The sequence below is a fragment of the Balaenoptera borealis genome, assembly GCF_965194805.1.
Source record: "Balaenoptera borealis genome assembly, chromosome: 6".
Lineage (NCBI taxonomy): Eukaryota > Metazoa > Chordata > Mammalia > Artiodactyla > Balaenopteridae > Balaenoptera > Balaenoptera borealis.
The window spans coordinates 34,013,616-34,030,380 of NC_138863.1; the positions used below are offsets into that span (position 1 = coordinate 34,013,616).

General features: G+C 40.3%; 1 protein-coding gene across 1 annotated transcript; it reads right to left on the reverse strand.

Moving 5' to 3' along the window:
• Window positions 1-8,099: 8,099 nt before the first annotated feature.
• On the reverse strand, window positions 8,100-16,727 carry CLK1 (CDC like kinase 1). The gene is made up of 13 exons (XM_082397128.1): window positions 16,587-16,727; window positions 14,917-15,080; window positions 14,360-14,588; window positions 13,251-13,341; window positions 12,784-12,850; window positions 11,536-11,652; window positions 11,280-11,446; window positions 10,314-10,408; window positions 10,094-10,223; window positions 9,319-9,401; window positions 8,786-8,865; window positions 8,597-8,687; window positions 8,100-8,473 (listed from the first exon to the last, which is right to left on the reverse strand). Exons 2-13 carry the CDS (start codon window positions 15,078-15,080, stop codon window positions 8,330-8,332), a joined length of 1,458 nt encoding a protein of 485 aa, XP_082253254.1. The 5' UTR covers window positions 16,587-16,727; the 3' UTR covers window positions 8,100-8,329.
• Window positions 16,728-16,765: the final 38 nt, after the last annotated feature.

The following is a 16,765-nucleotide window of genomic DNA, read 5'->3' on the forward strand; positions in this document are numbered from 1 at the left end:
TAATAAAGAGTTGAAATGTTGAAATTACTCCTTGATCCATGGGCCGCAGAATGGATTCTGTGTTAGCAGGCATGAAAACATTAATCTTGTTGTCCATCTCCATCAGAGCTCTTAGGTGCACTGTCAATGAGCAGCAGTATTTTCAAAGGAACCTTACTTCTTCTGAGCAGTAAGGTCTCAACAGTGGGCTTAAAATTTTCAGTAAATCTGTTATAAACAGATGTGCTGTCATCCAGGCTCTGCTGTTCCATTTATAGAGCACAGGCAGGGACTTCCCTGGTGGCGCAGTGGTTAAGAATCTGCCTGCCAATGCAGGAGACAAGGGTTCGGTCCCTGGTCTGGGAAGATCCCACATGCTGCCAAGCAACTAAGCCCGTGCGCCGCAACTACTGAGCCCGTGCTCTAGAGCCCGCACGCCACAACTACTGAAGCCTGCGTGCTCTAGAGCCCACGTGCTGCAACTACTGAGCCCGCATGCTGCAACTACTGAAGCCTGTGCACCTAGAGCCCATGCTCCACAACGAGAAGCCACCACAATGAGAAGCCCACGCACTGCAACGATGAGTAGCCCCTGCTCGCCGCAACTAGAGAAAGCCTGCACGCAGCAATGAAGACCCAACGCAGCCAAAAATAAAAAATAAAATAGAAAATATAGAGCACAGGCAGAGTAGATTTAGCATAATTCTCAAGGGTCTTAGGAGTTTTGGAGCGGTAAATAAGCACTGGCTTCAACTTAAAGTCACCAGCTGCATTAGCCCCTAACAAGAGTAAGCCTGTCCTTTAAAGCTTTGAAGCCAGGCACTGACTTCTCTCTAGCTATGAGAGTCCTAGATGGCATCTTCTTCCAAGATAAGGCTGTTTCACTTACATTGAAAAATCTGCTGTTCAGAGAAGCCACCTTCATTATCTCAGCTAGATCTTCTGGATAACTTTCTGCAGCTTCCACATCAGTACTTGCTGCTTCACCTTGCAGCTTAATGTTATGGTGACAGCTTCTTTCCTTAAACCTCACAAATCAATCTTTGCTAGCTTCAAACTTTTTTTCCTGCAGCTTCCTCATCTCTCTCAGACTTCACAGAATGTAAGATAGTTAGGGCCTTGCCTGGATTAGGCTTTGGCTTAAGGGAATGTTGTAGCTGGTTTCATCCTCTACTCAGACGACTAAAACTGTCTCCATATCAGCAATAAGGCTGTTTCGATTCATGTGTTCACTGGAATAGCACTTTTAATTTCCTTCAGGAACTTTTCCTTTGCAGTCATGACTTGGCTATTTGGTGCAAGAGGCCTAGCTTTCGGTCTCCCTCAGCTTTTGACATGCCTTCCTCACTAAGCTTAATCATTTCTAGCTTGATTTAAAGTGAGAGACGTGCGACTCTTCCTTTCACTTGAACACTTAGAGGCCACTGTAGGGTTAATTGGTCTAATTTTAATATTGTTGGATCTCAGGGAATAGGGAGGCCCAAGGAGAAGGAGAGATGGGGGAACAGCTGGTTGATGGAGCAGTCAGAAAGTTTATCAATTAAGTTCGCCATCTTACATGGGTGCAGTTTACGGTGACCCAAAACAATTACAATAGTAACATCAAAAATCACTGATCGGGGCTTCCCTGGTGGCGCAGTGGTTGAGAGTCTGCCTGCCAATGCAGGAGACACGGGTTCGAGCCCTGGTCTGGGAAGATCCCACATGCCGCAGAGCAGCTGGGCCCGTGAGCCACAACTACTGAGCCTGCGCGTCTGGAGCCTGTGCTCCGCAACAAGAGAGGCCACGACAGTGAGAGGCCCGCGCACCGCGATGAAGAGTGGCCCCCGCTTGCCACAACTGGAGAAAGCCCTAGCACAGAAATGAAGACCCAACACAGCCATAAATAAAAATAAAAAATAAAAAATAAAAAAAAGACTCACCAGAAGGCCTTTAAAAAAAAAATCACTGATCACAGAGCACCATAAAAATGTAGTAACGAAAAAGCTTGAAATATTGTGAGAATTACCAAACCGTGACACAGGAACATGAAGTGAGCAAATGCTGTTGGAAAAATAGCGTCAACAGACGTGTTTGACGCAGGGTTACCATAAACCTTCAGTTTTTAAAACATACTTTGTTTTAGACTTACTGTTATTGCACAATTAACAGACTACAGTGTAGGGTAAACATAACTTCTTTTAAAATTTATTTTTATCTTTGGCTGTGCTGTGCGGCATGCGGGATCCTAGTTCTCCAACCAGGGATGGAACCCGTGCCCCCCTGCGGTGGAAGTGTGGAGTCTCAAACACTGGACCACCGGGGAAGTCCTGGTAAACATAACTTTTATATGCACTTGGAAACTAAAAACCTCTGTGTGACTTGCTTTATTGCAACACTCACTTTATTGCAGTGGTCTGGAACTGAGCCCACAATATCTCTCCGAGGTATACCTATAATAGGAAATGAAGCAATCCTACCCCTCCCAGCCAGGGTGGCACAGAGGCCTAGTAGAGAGCCAGAACTCCCAACTCTCCCCAGCAGTGATGAGAAGTCCCTCTCCAACCCTGGGTGTCAACAGGAGCTGGGTGTCCACCCACACCTAGCAGTAACGAGGTAGTGCCCTCTCTTTTCCGACCAGGGTGGTGTCAGAGGCAGCCTGGTAAAATAGAATATTTAAATAAGACCCAGAGTCTCATAACACAAATGCCAAAAATGTCCCAGTTTCAATAAAAAAATTACTTGTCATACCAAGAATCAAGAAAATTACAACCTGAAAGAGAAAAGATAAACAACAGATGCCAAATAGCGTAAGTGTTGGAATTACCCGACGATGATTTTATTTTTTGGCTGCGCCACACGGCATGCAGGATCTTAGGTTCCCTGACCAGGGATCGAACCTGTGCCCCCTTCAGTGGAAGCATGGCGTCCTAACCACTGGACTGCCAGGGAATTCCCACAACAATTTTAAAGCAGTCATCACAATGTTGCTGCAGTGAGCAATTACAAACACACTTGAAACAAATGGAAAACTAGAAAGTCTCAGCAAATAAAAAGGAGACATAAGGAGGAACCAAAAGGAAATTTTATAACTGAAAAACATAACTAAGGGGAAAACTCTCAATGGATGGGCTAAACAGCATAAAAGAGGGGAATGAGGAATTGGTACTCCTGAATAATATAAATTATCCAATCTGAAAAATAAAGAAAATAGATGGAAAAAAAAAACTGACCTGAGGGACAGGGACCTGTGGAACATTAACAAATGATCTAGTATTCATGTCACTGAAATCCCAGGAAGGAGAAAAAGTGCAACGCTGAAAATGTCGTCAAAGAAATATGGCTAAAAACTTTCCAAATTTAACTACAAATTTGAGAAGCTGAGTACACTTCCAAACAGGATAAACCCAAAGAAATAGACACCAAGACACATCACAGTCAAATTTCTGAAAATCCAGCCACCCATTGCCTATCTCTGTAACTAAAAGTTTCATTGGAATACAGTAAAACCCATTTACAATGTGGTCCAGCTCCATAGAAAGTTGGTTTTTTCTTTGAACTTTAAAACTGAAAACATATACAAGAAAAAAAAAATAGTGAACCCTCACTGACCCATCACCCAGTTTCAACTATTATTATCTCAAGGCCAATCTTACTTTTTCTATACTGGCCCCCTTGCCCCCCAACTGCTTCCTCCAACCTCCTTGGATTTTCTTTTTTTAATTTTATTTATTTTTGGCTGCATTAGGTCTTCATTATTGCACGCGGGCTTTCTCTAGTTGCGGCGAGCGGGGGCTACTCTTCATTGTGGTGCACGGGCTTCTCACTGTGGTGGCTTCTCTTGTTGCAGAGCACGGGCTCTAGGCGCACAGCCTTCAGTAGTTGTGGCACACGGGCTCAGTAGTTGTGGCTTGCGGGCTCTAGAGCGCAGGCTCAGTAGTTGTGGTGCACGGGCTTAGTTGCTCCGCGGCATGTGGGATCTTCCTGGACCAGGGCTCAAACCCATGTCCCCTGCATTGGCAGGCGGATTCTTAACCACTGCACCACCAGGGAAGTCCCCTTCCTTGAATTGTTTTTTTGAAGCAAAACTAAGATGCCACAGCTTTTCTGGGAATTCTTTTCTGTGATTATTGAAACAATTTTCTCTCTTCTACTGGGAGACTATAAGCCAGGGGCCGCAGGCAACCATTCCATTCTTGCAACCATGTGGAACTTTCTAGTGACTTTCTATCTCATGCAGAACAAAATCTTTACTACAACAATCTACAAAATCCTATGTGATGTGCCCCCCTAGGTCTCTCTCTCTAACCTCATCTCCTAACACTTTTTTCAACACCCATTCAGCTTAAACCACACCGGTCTCCTTGGTGCTCACTGAACATACTAAGGATGCTTCTGCTTCAGAGGCAGTTATTGTTTCCTCTGCCTGTATAGTCTTTCCTGGATTATCTACATGGATCTCTCCCTAAGAACTCTGCTCACAAAAAACCAAACCATGTACATGTACAGCTGATTCACTTTGTTATAAAGCAGAAACTAACACACCATTGTAAAGCAATTACACTCCAATAAAGATGTTTAAAAAAAACCCAAAACAAAACAAAAACAAAAATCTCTGATGTCATAGAGCTTACCTTTCAGAGGTGTAAAAATAGATGCCTACAGAGAAAAATAAAGCAGAAAAGGGGCATATGGATGGTGTTTGCAAGGGAGATTGTGGCAATTTTAAGTAATGTAGTCAGGGAAGCCCTCACTGAATTAAACACCTGAAGGAGAAAGATGGAGACACGTGCATATCTATAAGAGAAAGGACTGTACTTGCCAGGCTTCAGGAATAAGGAGGCCAGTGAGGCCACAGCCCTGCATTAGGAGAAAGTACCTAGCAATGTGGTAACATGGAGTGGCATAGCATACTGTAAAGGTGATTATAAGGACTGTGGTGAAACTGATGGGGAAGTCTTTGAAGGACTTAGTGACTTGATATTTAGTTTTAACAGGCATACTCTGGCTCCTATTAATAGACTGGGGGTAGGTAGGGTGGGTGAGACTACTTACTGATGGTGCAAATTCTCCACTTCTGCCCTTGGTCACACCTTTTACATAACCTTGTTATACCCTCCCATGCAGACTCTGGGGTCCAGTCATGTGACTTTCTTTGACCAATAGGATGTCAGCAAACTGGCTCTGGGACACCATTCCTGAGGAGGCAGGATAAGCCTCAAAGCCTGGAACTGCCTCTCTTTTAAATTTATGAAAATACAGGCCCTTAAGGGTTGTATCATCTACTCTAACGTATCTTTCAGTCAAACATGTAACCAATGCATTCTAACCCTCAGAGCTTAGGTTAGGAATTAGTACAACTGAATATACAAGTCACCACCTTCAATGTCAAAAATTACACAACTAAAAATTTAAGACTATAATACAGTACATAATTTATGGTACCTAGGTTAAGTAATTTGAAACGTATCAACAATTTAGGGTTTACTCTTACAAAAATTCAGAGAAATCCTCTGCACAGGGAACCTTGATATAATTTTTAAGTGGGAAGTAAATTAAAAGACTATTGCGGGACTTCCCTGGTGGTGCAGTGGTTAAGAATCTGCCTGCCAGTGCATGGGACATGGGTTTGATCCCTGGTCCGGGAAGATCCCACATGCCATGGAGCAACTAAGCCCGTGCACCACAACTACTGAGCCCACACACCGCAACTACTGAAGCCCGTGCTCTCTAGGGCCTGCATGCCGCAACTATGGAACCTGCGTGCTGCAACTACTGAAGCCTGCGCGCCTAGAGCCCGTGCTCCGCAACAAGAGAAGCTACTGCAACGAGAAGCTGGTGCACTGCAACAAAGAGTAGCCCCCACTCGCCACAACTAGAAAAAGCCTGCACACAACAAAGAAGACTCAACGCAGCCAAAAATAAATAAATTAAATTAAAAAACAAAAAACACTATTGCATGGGCCAAAGGAAAATACCAAAACACGTGTCCCTTCTTCCATAACAAATAGCCTATGTAGAATCTAGGCCACTATTCCAACCGCGCTTTTCATATATTAAACTAACTTATGCTCCTAACTGTAACGTAAATACTATATAATCTTCTGTAGTTTTACAAATAATATAGGCAAGCAGAGATTTAGTGATAGTCCAAGGTCACACAGCTAGTAAGGGCTAGATTTGAATCTATGCAGTTTGGCTCTGGAGTTGGGATCCTTATCTTGGCAACAAGGAAGTATACCATGGATGACAAATCCACTTAAAATCTCTCGGCCTTAATGTACTTTTAAATTTCTAACATTCCTGTCACCCAAAACAAAAACCCTCTTTTCAACAAATGGTGCAGGAATAACTGGACATAAACATGCACAAAATTTAGGGACTTCCCTGGTGGTGCAATGGTTAAGAAGCTGCCTTCCAATGCTGGGGACTTGGGTCCTCGGGGAACTAAGATCCCACATGCCACGGGGCAACTAAACCCATGCGCACTAGAGCCCGTGTGCCACAACTACTGAGCCCACGCACAACTAGAGAGAAGCCCATGTGCCACAACGAAGAGAACATGTGCAGCAACAAAAGAGCCTGCATGCCGCAATGAAGACCAGACATGGCCAAATAAATAAATTTTTAAAAATAGATAAAAAGTCCACATAATCTTAGAGAACAGATGTTTATTATTTGCAACCAGAATGCTTTCGTACTTGATAGTCCTCTCTGGTACACATCTATTAATATTTCACTGGACCAAACCACCTTGGAAAATATATGCTCATACAGGTTCTTTTTGTAAAAGATATTTATGATAGACAACTGTGAACTGCACAGATAGACTAAAATGGAATGTTTCAGAAAGAACTAGGATAAAACAGCATTAGGTAGTAATGCTGCTAAGTCTTTATTAGTGTTACCATGTAAATAATCTGAGTGAAAGTTGCCATTTTATGTGGTTTTAGGATACTTAAATTCAAATTTTTTATTTTTTTAATTTGATTAGGTACGTTTGTAATTTACATTACATTAAAATATTAACGAGGATATGCCATGTATGATTTTAAAAATTGCAGTAAAAATATATCCATACCGCACAACTCTACTGTTCCAATGCTTCCTACAAAGGGGGCTCTTCTACTGGGTTCCTGACCAGGTGTGTTTGCGTGTGGGGAGCACTACCCGAAGTTTAGATCTTTCAGTGTCTTTCAGGATTTAAAAATAAACTGGGGACTTCCCTGGTGGTCCAGTGGGTAAGATTCCATGCTCCCAATGCAGGGGGGCCCGGGTTCCATCCTTGGCCAGGGAACTATATCCCGCATACATGCAGCAACTAAGAAGCCTGCATGCAGCGACTAAGACGTTTGCATGCCACAACTAAGAACTGGTGCAGCCAAAATAAAAATAAATAAATTTAAAAAAATTAAAAATAAATTGTAAGCTAAAAAGAAATGAGCTATAAAGCTATGGAAACCTTCAATGCACATTACTCAAAAAGTGAAAGCCAATCTGAAAAGACTACATACTATACGACGCCAACTATATGACAGTCTAGGAAAGGCAAAACTAAGGACAGTAAATATATCAGTGGTTGCCAGAGGTTGGAGGTGAGAAGAAGGATGACTAGAGCAGATTTTTAGAGCAGTGAAAACACTCTGTATCCTATGCTAAATACATGAGGGATGTGGATAATGCGGGAGGCTACACATGTGTGGAGCAAGAAGTATACTGGAAATCTCTGCACCTTCCTCTCAATTTTGCTGTGAATCTACAATTACTCTAAAAAAGTCTTAAAAAAAAAAAAAAAGCCAACTGCGTAGAATCCTAAGTTCTAAATCCTAAATTCCCCACTAACTTAAGCCATTTGTGGAATCCCACTGGGGGTGACAAGAAAGCAGCAATATTAAATTTGGGAATAAAGGGAGAACAAAATTTTCTTGGCTCATCTCTAGTTCTTTGTATTCTATAACCTGTTTCATTGCATTTGGTTTAGAGAAGGAAGGCATAACTCCCAATGCTGGCAACCCCTAAAATGCAAACAAAGCTAAACATTTCCAAAGACTTAAGGAAAACTCCAGGAAGAGATACACATCCATTCTTACAATAACAGGTAGAACAAAAATGGTGCTAAAAACAAACTATACAGATTCATATAAATTTTATAAGTACAAAAATTTATTCTGAATAAATCATTTTGTAATTACTGAAAAAGATGTTCATTACTTTACTTAGCTGATATTTACTTAAATCGAGTTACCCAAACAAAATAAACATGGCAATACAAAAATGTAAATTTACAAAAGCTGTACAAAATAACTTAATATTTAAAAATTAGACTGATACAGTCCACATGATCTCTTAAGGGAGCTATACAATTATAGATTTATATACTTTTTTTAAGGGGGTAAAAGAAAGGATGCTTTAAGGCTTCTTTAAGAGTAATCCTTTTAGCTGGATCATACTCCAACATTTTCTGAATGAGGTCAAAGAGAAGCTCATGTTCAGCATCTTGAGAAAGCATAAATTCCTGAAAGGAAAATAAATACAATCAACAGCCTTTTCTACTACCACTTATTATAATTTTATTTCCCCACCAAAAAAAGAGGGAAAACTCAAGGTTTTGATCACTTAAGCAATGACCCAGGCTTACCTTCAGAGGTTTACAGCGCCTTGAAACATATCTGCCAGCAGAACTATGTTCATCCCAGTCTAATCGATCATGATGGAAATATTTACGTTTCCTAAGAGTAAGTCCATATCCATTCATGTTTATAATGTTGACAATGAAAACTTAAAACATCTAGCAAAGGTGACTGATGGCACTTACTCTTAAACATACCTGGTTTTCTGTATCATATGTTTTGGCAAAGGTCCAAGAATCCTTTCCATCATTGCCAAATGTTCCTTACTATCGTGTGTCTAAAATAGTAAAGAAAAGTTATTAACTACCTCTATTTGCACATTGTGCTTTGTTCTTATTTAACACAGCTGCTAAATTTTTAGTCCACAGATTACAGGTCACAAAGGAAGGTGATCTCTAAAACAGGCATACTTTTAGCAAGTTACAGCTTAGAAGAAAAAATAATTAAGGCCTACAGAAGTTCACCAACAATTTCCCTAAATAAACAAAGATAACTATTTGTAATATACTTAGAAATGTTTCCAATAAAATGATAAATTATAAAGAAAATACAAATGCCCAACAGCATCAGAATTACATGTGATTTTATTTCTTTACCTTTACCTACAATTAACAGTCTATAATGAGAGAGAGAGAAAAAGCGCTACCTAAATGTGTGTACTTTGTGTTAAATTCATATAAACAGGCAATTTACTTTTGCAAAGTCATTGAAACAGATCATTGTCACTTACTGGAAATACTGTAAACCCAAGGTAATATTCAATAAGAATACATCCTATACTCCAGACATCACATGGTTGGGACCATCCTAGGGCTGCAAAGTAAAGCCAACTGTTAATGAAAAAATCCTCAATATTTCTTATCAACATTTTAAAAAACAAGGATATAATCTGATATTTGAGCTGGAAAGATCCTAAAGGAATCACTTAATCCAAGCTTAAACATAATACGATAGCATAGCATGTAAGAATTAGTTAGGGCTCTGGAGACATCTAGTTTCAAGCCCCAAATCTGGCTTACTCTTTTGGGACTGATTTGGGGAAAAAATTTTTTTCCTAAACCTCCATTTACTAACTTGTAAAATGGGAGCAATCTACACCATGCAAAGACTGACTAGACATGACATGTATGAAGTATAACAGGCATTATATGATTATGTTTTAAAATCCCATCACAGGATTTCCCTGGCGGTCCAGTGGTTAAGACTCCATCTTCCACTGCAGGGGGTGCACATTGGCCATGCAGCCAAAAAATAAATAAAAATAACATCCCATCACATATTACAAATGTGCAAACTGAATTCTAGGAAGATTAAGCAACTTCTCAAAGTCCCAGAGCTGACTACTTGGAATAAGCAAGAGCTTAAAACCCTTAATGTGTTTTACTATACTAATCCCTAAAAGGGAAAAAGGTAGTCCCACAAACACCTAGAACTGTAAATAAATTTTAAAGTTAGCTTCAATAAAGACATACACAGGTCTCAAAGCACAATTAAGAAATTCTTACCTAAGATAACTTCAGGTGCCCTATAGTGTCTTGTAGATACCAACGTACTGTGATGTTCATCATCATATGTTGCACTTCCAAAGTCTACAACTTTAACATCTGGATTTATTAAAGTACGTTCATCACGTTTCTGAAAATCATAAATGATTTAGGAGGCATTACATTAAGAAGGTGTAAAATATTCACTTAAAACTATGAAGATAAAAGATCAAAGACTTACCATTTTGGGATTATATGCCTCTGTGTAGTCAGATTGTACAAATAAGATGTTTTCAGGCTTTAAGTCTGTGTGAGTCAACTTATTACTGTGCAGAACTGAGAAAGAAACAGAAAAAGTTCCTGTATTCGAAAAATCGAAAACCAAAAACCTAACCAAACCCCAAAGCCCTACAACAAAAATCCTCTCTGAATGCCTTTTCATATGTCCAAATAAGTGGTCAACATTCAATAGCCTACTACAAAACCACCAGGGACTAAAACCCATTACCCCGCTAAAAAGTTAGTTCACTGACAGCTAACTGCTTACAAGAAGTATCTTTCTCTTATGAAGATGAGATTTGCCATTCCTTAATTTTAACCCAGTGGTTCTAGATTATCATTTTTAGAAATCAGGAAGGTTAAATCAGTCTTATACAATTTATTATTATGTGCTGGACAATATTCTCTTTACTGAATGAAATGCAGTAAACTGACCAACCGCTTGTAATCAACCACATCTTTCTCCTACCTACACTTAAACAATGTTTTTTTTAATATAATTTATTTTATTTATGGCTGCATTGGGTCTTTGTTGCGGTGCGCGGGCTTCTCATTGCAGTGGCTTCTCTTGTTGTGGAGCACGGGCTCTAGGCGCGCGGGCTTCAGCAGCTGCGGCTCATGGGCTCAGTAGTTATGGCTCACAGGCTCTAGAGCGCAGGCTCAGTAGTTGTGGCGCACGGGCTTAGTTGCTCCGCAGCACGTGGGATCCTCCTGGACCAGGGCTCGAACCCGTGTCCCCTGCATTGGCAGGCGGATTCTTAACCACTGTGCCACCAGGGAAGCCCTCTCCTACCTACTCTTAATTAAGTCAGGCCTCCAAGTCATATATGTTAGATTGTATTTTTTTCTTTTCAAAGATTCAAATTGGTCTGGCATTAAAATCAGTCTCCATAAACTCAAGTTTCTGGAATATATGCCAAACACTTACAATTCACAGACTTGCATATCTGATATGCCATCTTCCTGATATGATCCAGTCGAAAGGGCAGAAAACCATTTTCCTTAATAAAGTCATAAGTACTAAGTCCTAGTAGTTCAAACACAATGCAGACATGACCATGATGTTCAAACCACTCCAACATCTGGACACAGCGGCTATAAACATATGAGAAAAAAACTGAGTACAGCCTCTTACAATTCAAATCTACCCGAGGCCATTTTCTAAGTTCTATTTTGATACTTACAATGTTCTGCTGGGGTCTGTTGTATTTAAGTGTTCCAGAACTTGTATTTCTGAGCGAGCAGCTTCACAATATCTATCCACATTTTTAACTATTTTTACTGCTACATGTCTACCTCCCCTGTTAACGAAAAGTTAACATTAAAAAAATGATAACGATGATGTCCAATTCCATTTTTCCATCACTCTTCAAACTGTACTACTTCTATTCTGACCCACTGTATTTGTTTTTTTGAATTTATGGTCTAGCATTCAGTTTTGTCTAATTATATGTAAGTACTCTAACTTCAACTCAGTGTAAGCAACTAGAATGACCTTTGGGCATATGGTAGGGTCGGTAACACATGCTGAATGACAGATTTTTTTCATCAGACCATCACTCACTTGAATTTTTTTTTGGTCCTTTAACTATGTACCAATAGCTCTAATTTAACAATACTGGGACATTATCACCTCAATTTACATTCCAACTAAGACGTAAAACAAGTGTACATAGAGCAGTTTCTTCCTATAATACCAGTCACTGGCTAATAACTCCAATCTTCCTTTGGTCCAGGTTACCAAAAAAGTTGGGATATAGTGGGGATAAAGAGTTCTAGTTCTCAGAACCTTACCAACCAATAGTAGGAAGCCTCCTCTAATAATTCACTTAGAAAAGCTTTGCCATTCCAAAGGGAAAAAAAAATCAAACAGGAAGCAAAGTAAAGAACATTTCTTACACTATGTTAAGAAATTTCAATCAGTTGTTTGAAGGGCATAGATAATTAAACTTATGACACCAATCTAGGAGAGTTCTCAGCTCTAGCTATGTTACCCCTTATCAATTAGGTTACTTTCTAAAAATATAGGTTCCCAGGTAAACTACCCTGAAGATTGGTTCAATGTCTGGGGTGAGCAGAGCTCCACAGGCTCCTAATATGAAACCAAGGCTAAAATCTACTGATCCAGGGGAAAAAAAAAAAAAAAAAACAATGGCCACAACTGTGCCCAGTGGGACAACAAAAGACTACTTTCTGAAACAATAAAATCTATTCTCAGCTTGTAATTAGAGACTTACACATACTATTAATAGCTACTGCTTAAGAACACAAAAGGCTAGTAACTTTACTGGAGTTTCCTATACATAAGTCAAAAATCCAAGCTAAAAGGGTATAATGATGTGTGTAATTCGTGGCCAGACTATATATCAAAGCTGAATAAATTTTCTATACTGTTCACCTTCCCAAGTGCAATCCCAGGCCAGGAGACTTACGCTTTATGATCAATGCACTCCACGACTTTCCCAAAAGCTCCTTCACCTAAAGTATCAACAATTTCATCTAAAAGAGAGAAATAAAACTCAGTTATACCAAGAAGTGGAAACAGTTTACTTACAATAAAGGCTATCAAATGCAGATTATTCTAGTTGATGCTACAAATTTCCTTAGTCACTAGATATTTTATTGGTCAACACTGCCAAAAAACATATATAACTATTTTTAGGTCTAATTTCATTCTTAAGCTAATTTCATTAACTTGATTTACTGTTTTGGAAGTTCTGCATAACAAACATTAAATTTCTAAAGAAAGTAAAAACACAATCCCCCCCCACCAAAAGAAATGGAAAAAAAACAAACAAAAACAGAGAAAGAAAAAAAGATTTCCAAATCCCTGAAATCTTAATCTATATATAGATTATGTTATCTGAAAAGTTAATAAGTGTTGAAAAATATTCTATACATCTTGCACTTAGTACGTCTCCACTCTGACAGATCAGGTGACCCTCCTCATCATCCTCTACACTCCTGGTTCTTTTCCTTCGGTGACTCTTCTGGAAACGTCAAGTGGGCGGCACCAAGATCATCCAGCCAATCAATATACCCGAGTGAATTCAGGGCAGAATACGAAATTCATTCAGCGGGGAGATATTCAGGCATTCAGATACACGCCAGGCCACAAACGGTTGGCAGGAGCAATTTCAAATTCAGTCCCCAGAAATTCACAGGGCACATAGTTTATGTTAACAGGAGAAAAACATGGCAAGGAACAGATTTTCAGATAAGATACTCAAAGTGGCAAGGCAACAAAACATAATACAATTGTTTTTCTTTTTTAAAAAAATGCTTAGTTGTAGCATTCACTGAAACATAATTTTAAGTTTCTAGTGTCCTAATTTAATGTTGCAAAATTGTAGAATATTTACTTGTCAAAAGTAGACTGTGGCCAAATTATAATTTCCCGGCTAAACTAAGAAAACAAATAACAAAACAGCAAATAAAATTTAAAATCCTAATTTTGGGGAGAAAAAAAAATTGGCATACAAGAATAACACTATGGTATTTAAAATGTCATCTGAGCTTGATCACCAAATTAACCCATAACCCATAACATTCAAATCTGTTTAAGTGGTTTCCTTAGTGAAAAAAGGATTAGAGAATATGCTTTGCCAGAACAAAGAGGCACGAACGGCATAATCCTCAGTCGTACAAATATAAAATTCTACTTCTATTTGTAGTAAGACTTTAATTTAACAAATCACATTTCTTGAAGTACTATAAGAAAACTTTCAAAATATCTTGTAATCCCTGCTATAAACCAACCTAAATTACCTCCTGTCACTGGAATGACAATTAGTTGCCAACTACTAATAAAATCTATTACTATATAACTATACACATATGGTATTTGAAGAATTTCCTATCCAATGTACAAACACAAAGAATCCTGCAAGTTAAAATCGAGACGACTTTATCTTAAACAGAACTTCCTCAAATGATCAAACACAATTTCAAGTTTTCCTGTTCCACAAGGGAAATAAAATTTCCAAAATATTTTAGAAGAGCTCATACCCCATGTGAACGATGATATGAAGTACTGTGGTGAATTCTGTGTTTGCTTTTATAACTACTTCTTCCACTTCTACCAGAGGACTTGCTACTATGGTTCTGATATCTGCTTTCATTATCTCTATGACGATGTCCAGGTTCACATCCTTGATTGTAGTCATTTCTGTATTCATCAATGTAGCGTCGACTATGATAATCCTTCCCATTTATGGATCTGCTTTCCAGATAATAGCTAGAAAAAGAGAAAATGTGTTTTCAATGCTCTATGTTAATCCCAAATATCCTCAAATTCTCAGTAAATCTCTTAAAACAGTACTCTGAACAAGATTTTACGCTTTCCTTACCAAAAAGCAAAAACAAAAAAAACAAAAAAACCTCTCACAATTTTACAACCATTACAAGTTATCACTGGAAACAGAAATGGTAATCAGTTATTTTAAGTTGCCTCTAGTTTTAATCATGAAAATATATTTTTTCCCCGGTTTTACTGAGATACAACTGATATGCAACACTGTAATGAAAATATTTTTATACTGAGACACTATAAATACCCTCATTACCTATCAGATGTTTTAGAGTAATTATATCTGCAGCGCTTGTTCTCCCGCGCACTGCTATGCGATCTCCTCCTTCTTTTATGACTGCCGCTGCTGCTCCTCCATTTTCCATAATCCCAATCTTTTTCATCCCAATCAGGACAATAAGTTCTCTTTGAGTGCCTCATCTACATAAAAGACAAGTTTTTCCCAGTTAAATACTACCCCACATGTCAACACTGTTGCAAATTCACTCTAGTTGTGACGTTTAATTGTTCTTTTAAATCAAAGTTCAAAAATCATTATCGGGCTTCCCTGGTGGCGCAGTGGTTGAGAGTCTGCCTGCCAATGCAGGGGACACGGGTTCGAGCCCTGGTCTGGGAAGATCCCACATGCCACGGAGCCACTGGGCCCGTGAGCCACAACTACTGAGCCTGCGCGTCTGGAGCCTGTGCTCCGCAACGAGAGGCCGCGACAGTGAGAGGCCCCCGCACCGCGATGAAGAGTGGCCCCCGCTCGCCACAACTAGAGAAAGCCCTCGCGCAGAAACGAAGACCCAACACAGCCAAAAAAATATATAAAAATAAATTAAAAAAAAAAAAGACCTGAAGAAGAAATACATGGCGAATATCTTTCTTCTCTTTAAAAAAAAAAAAAAATCATCACCCAACCTGAAATCACTGATAAACCCAATGATTTTTTTTTCTGCTGTCTCAAAATCTAGAGTCTGAACTTTATTCATAGATATTCTGCATTATTTATGTCACGCTCAGATTTACTAGAAGAGTGTTGGAAAAGAAAAACAGAGAGGAGGAAATCCCAATTTCTGAACGTTGGGAAAAATCCTTTCCTGCCAGAAGCACAAATTCCTAACAACTTGAAAAAGACGTTATATAGAAACTTTTCACCAACTACCGTTCATACCAGTACTAACTGCCCGGGCCTCACCTCGTCTCTAAAAGCAACTCGAAATCAAGAAGCTCCAATTGTTCTGGGCGGGGGGCCGCAAAAATACCTTCGGCTAAAGGGCCCCACTGCCCGACTTCTCTCACGCGCTCCTTCAAATACGCCATATTACTTTTCTTTCCTCGATATCCTAAACCTGACTTTTGTTTACACCACTGAAGGCAAAGGCACGCGCCATTTTCCCTGGAATCCTTTAATCCTGTCAGTCAGGACATTAAGTGACACCGCCTTACACCAGGTCAACGTGTTCTTTCTTTTCATTTGTTAAGAACACTTCCTCAGAGGAGCGAGACTTAGGCACATTCCAGAACCCGAGTCAACGCCAACCCCCGCAGGCGGCCTTGCCCTCTCCGCCCCGCCGCCATTTTACAGCCCGGCCGAGGCCTCCACCGCCGTGGACAAGATGGCGCCCGTGGGTTCCTGGGCTTGGCCCTCCCCGCTCCCTTCGGGGAAGGCAAACGTTCGAGAACCCCACCCCGCCTGGCAAACTCTATCGCTACCCTCCACCAGTGACTGGAGCGTTGCGGTTCAAACAAATTCGCAGCGACGGGCTAGGCAAAGCATGGAAAACAAGCGAGCCACCTTTGTGCAGCCGGGAGGGTAGGGAAAAGGGGGGTCACCGTGCCGGAGACTGCGGGCGCCCAACAAGCTTGGAGGGGAGCGTCACAAGCGCTCTCGAGGCACAAAAAGAGGCCCTGACACCTGGCCTGCTTCCTTCTGCGTCTTACCGTCCTGGAAAAGAGTCCAAGCCTAAGGAGACAATGCTTGCAACGCGACCACGGAGAAAACGCAGCTGCCTGCTGCGAGCTCCGGCAGCAAAATGGAGCTGACAGCCACCGCGTCAGGCCTCTCCTGGAAAACACGATGACGCTGCAAGCGGGCCTCCGCCTCCGGGCGGGGCGTGCAC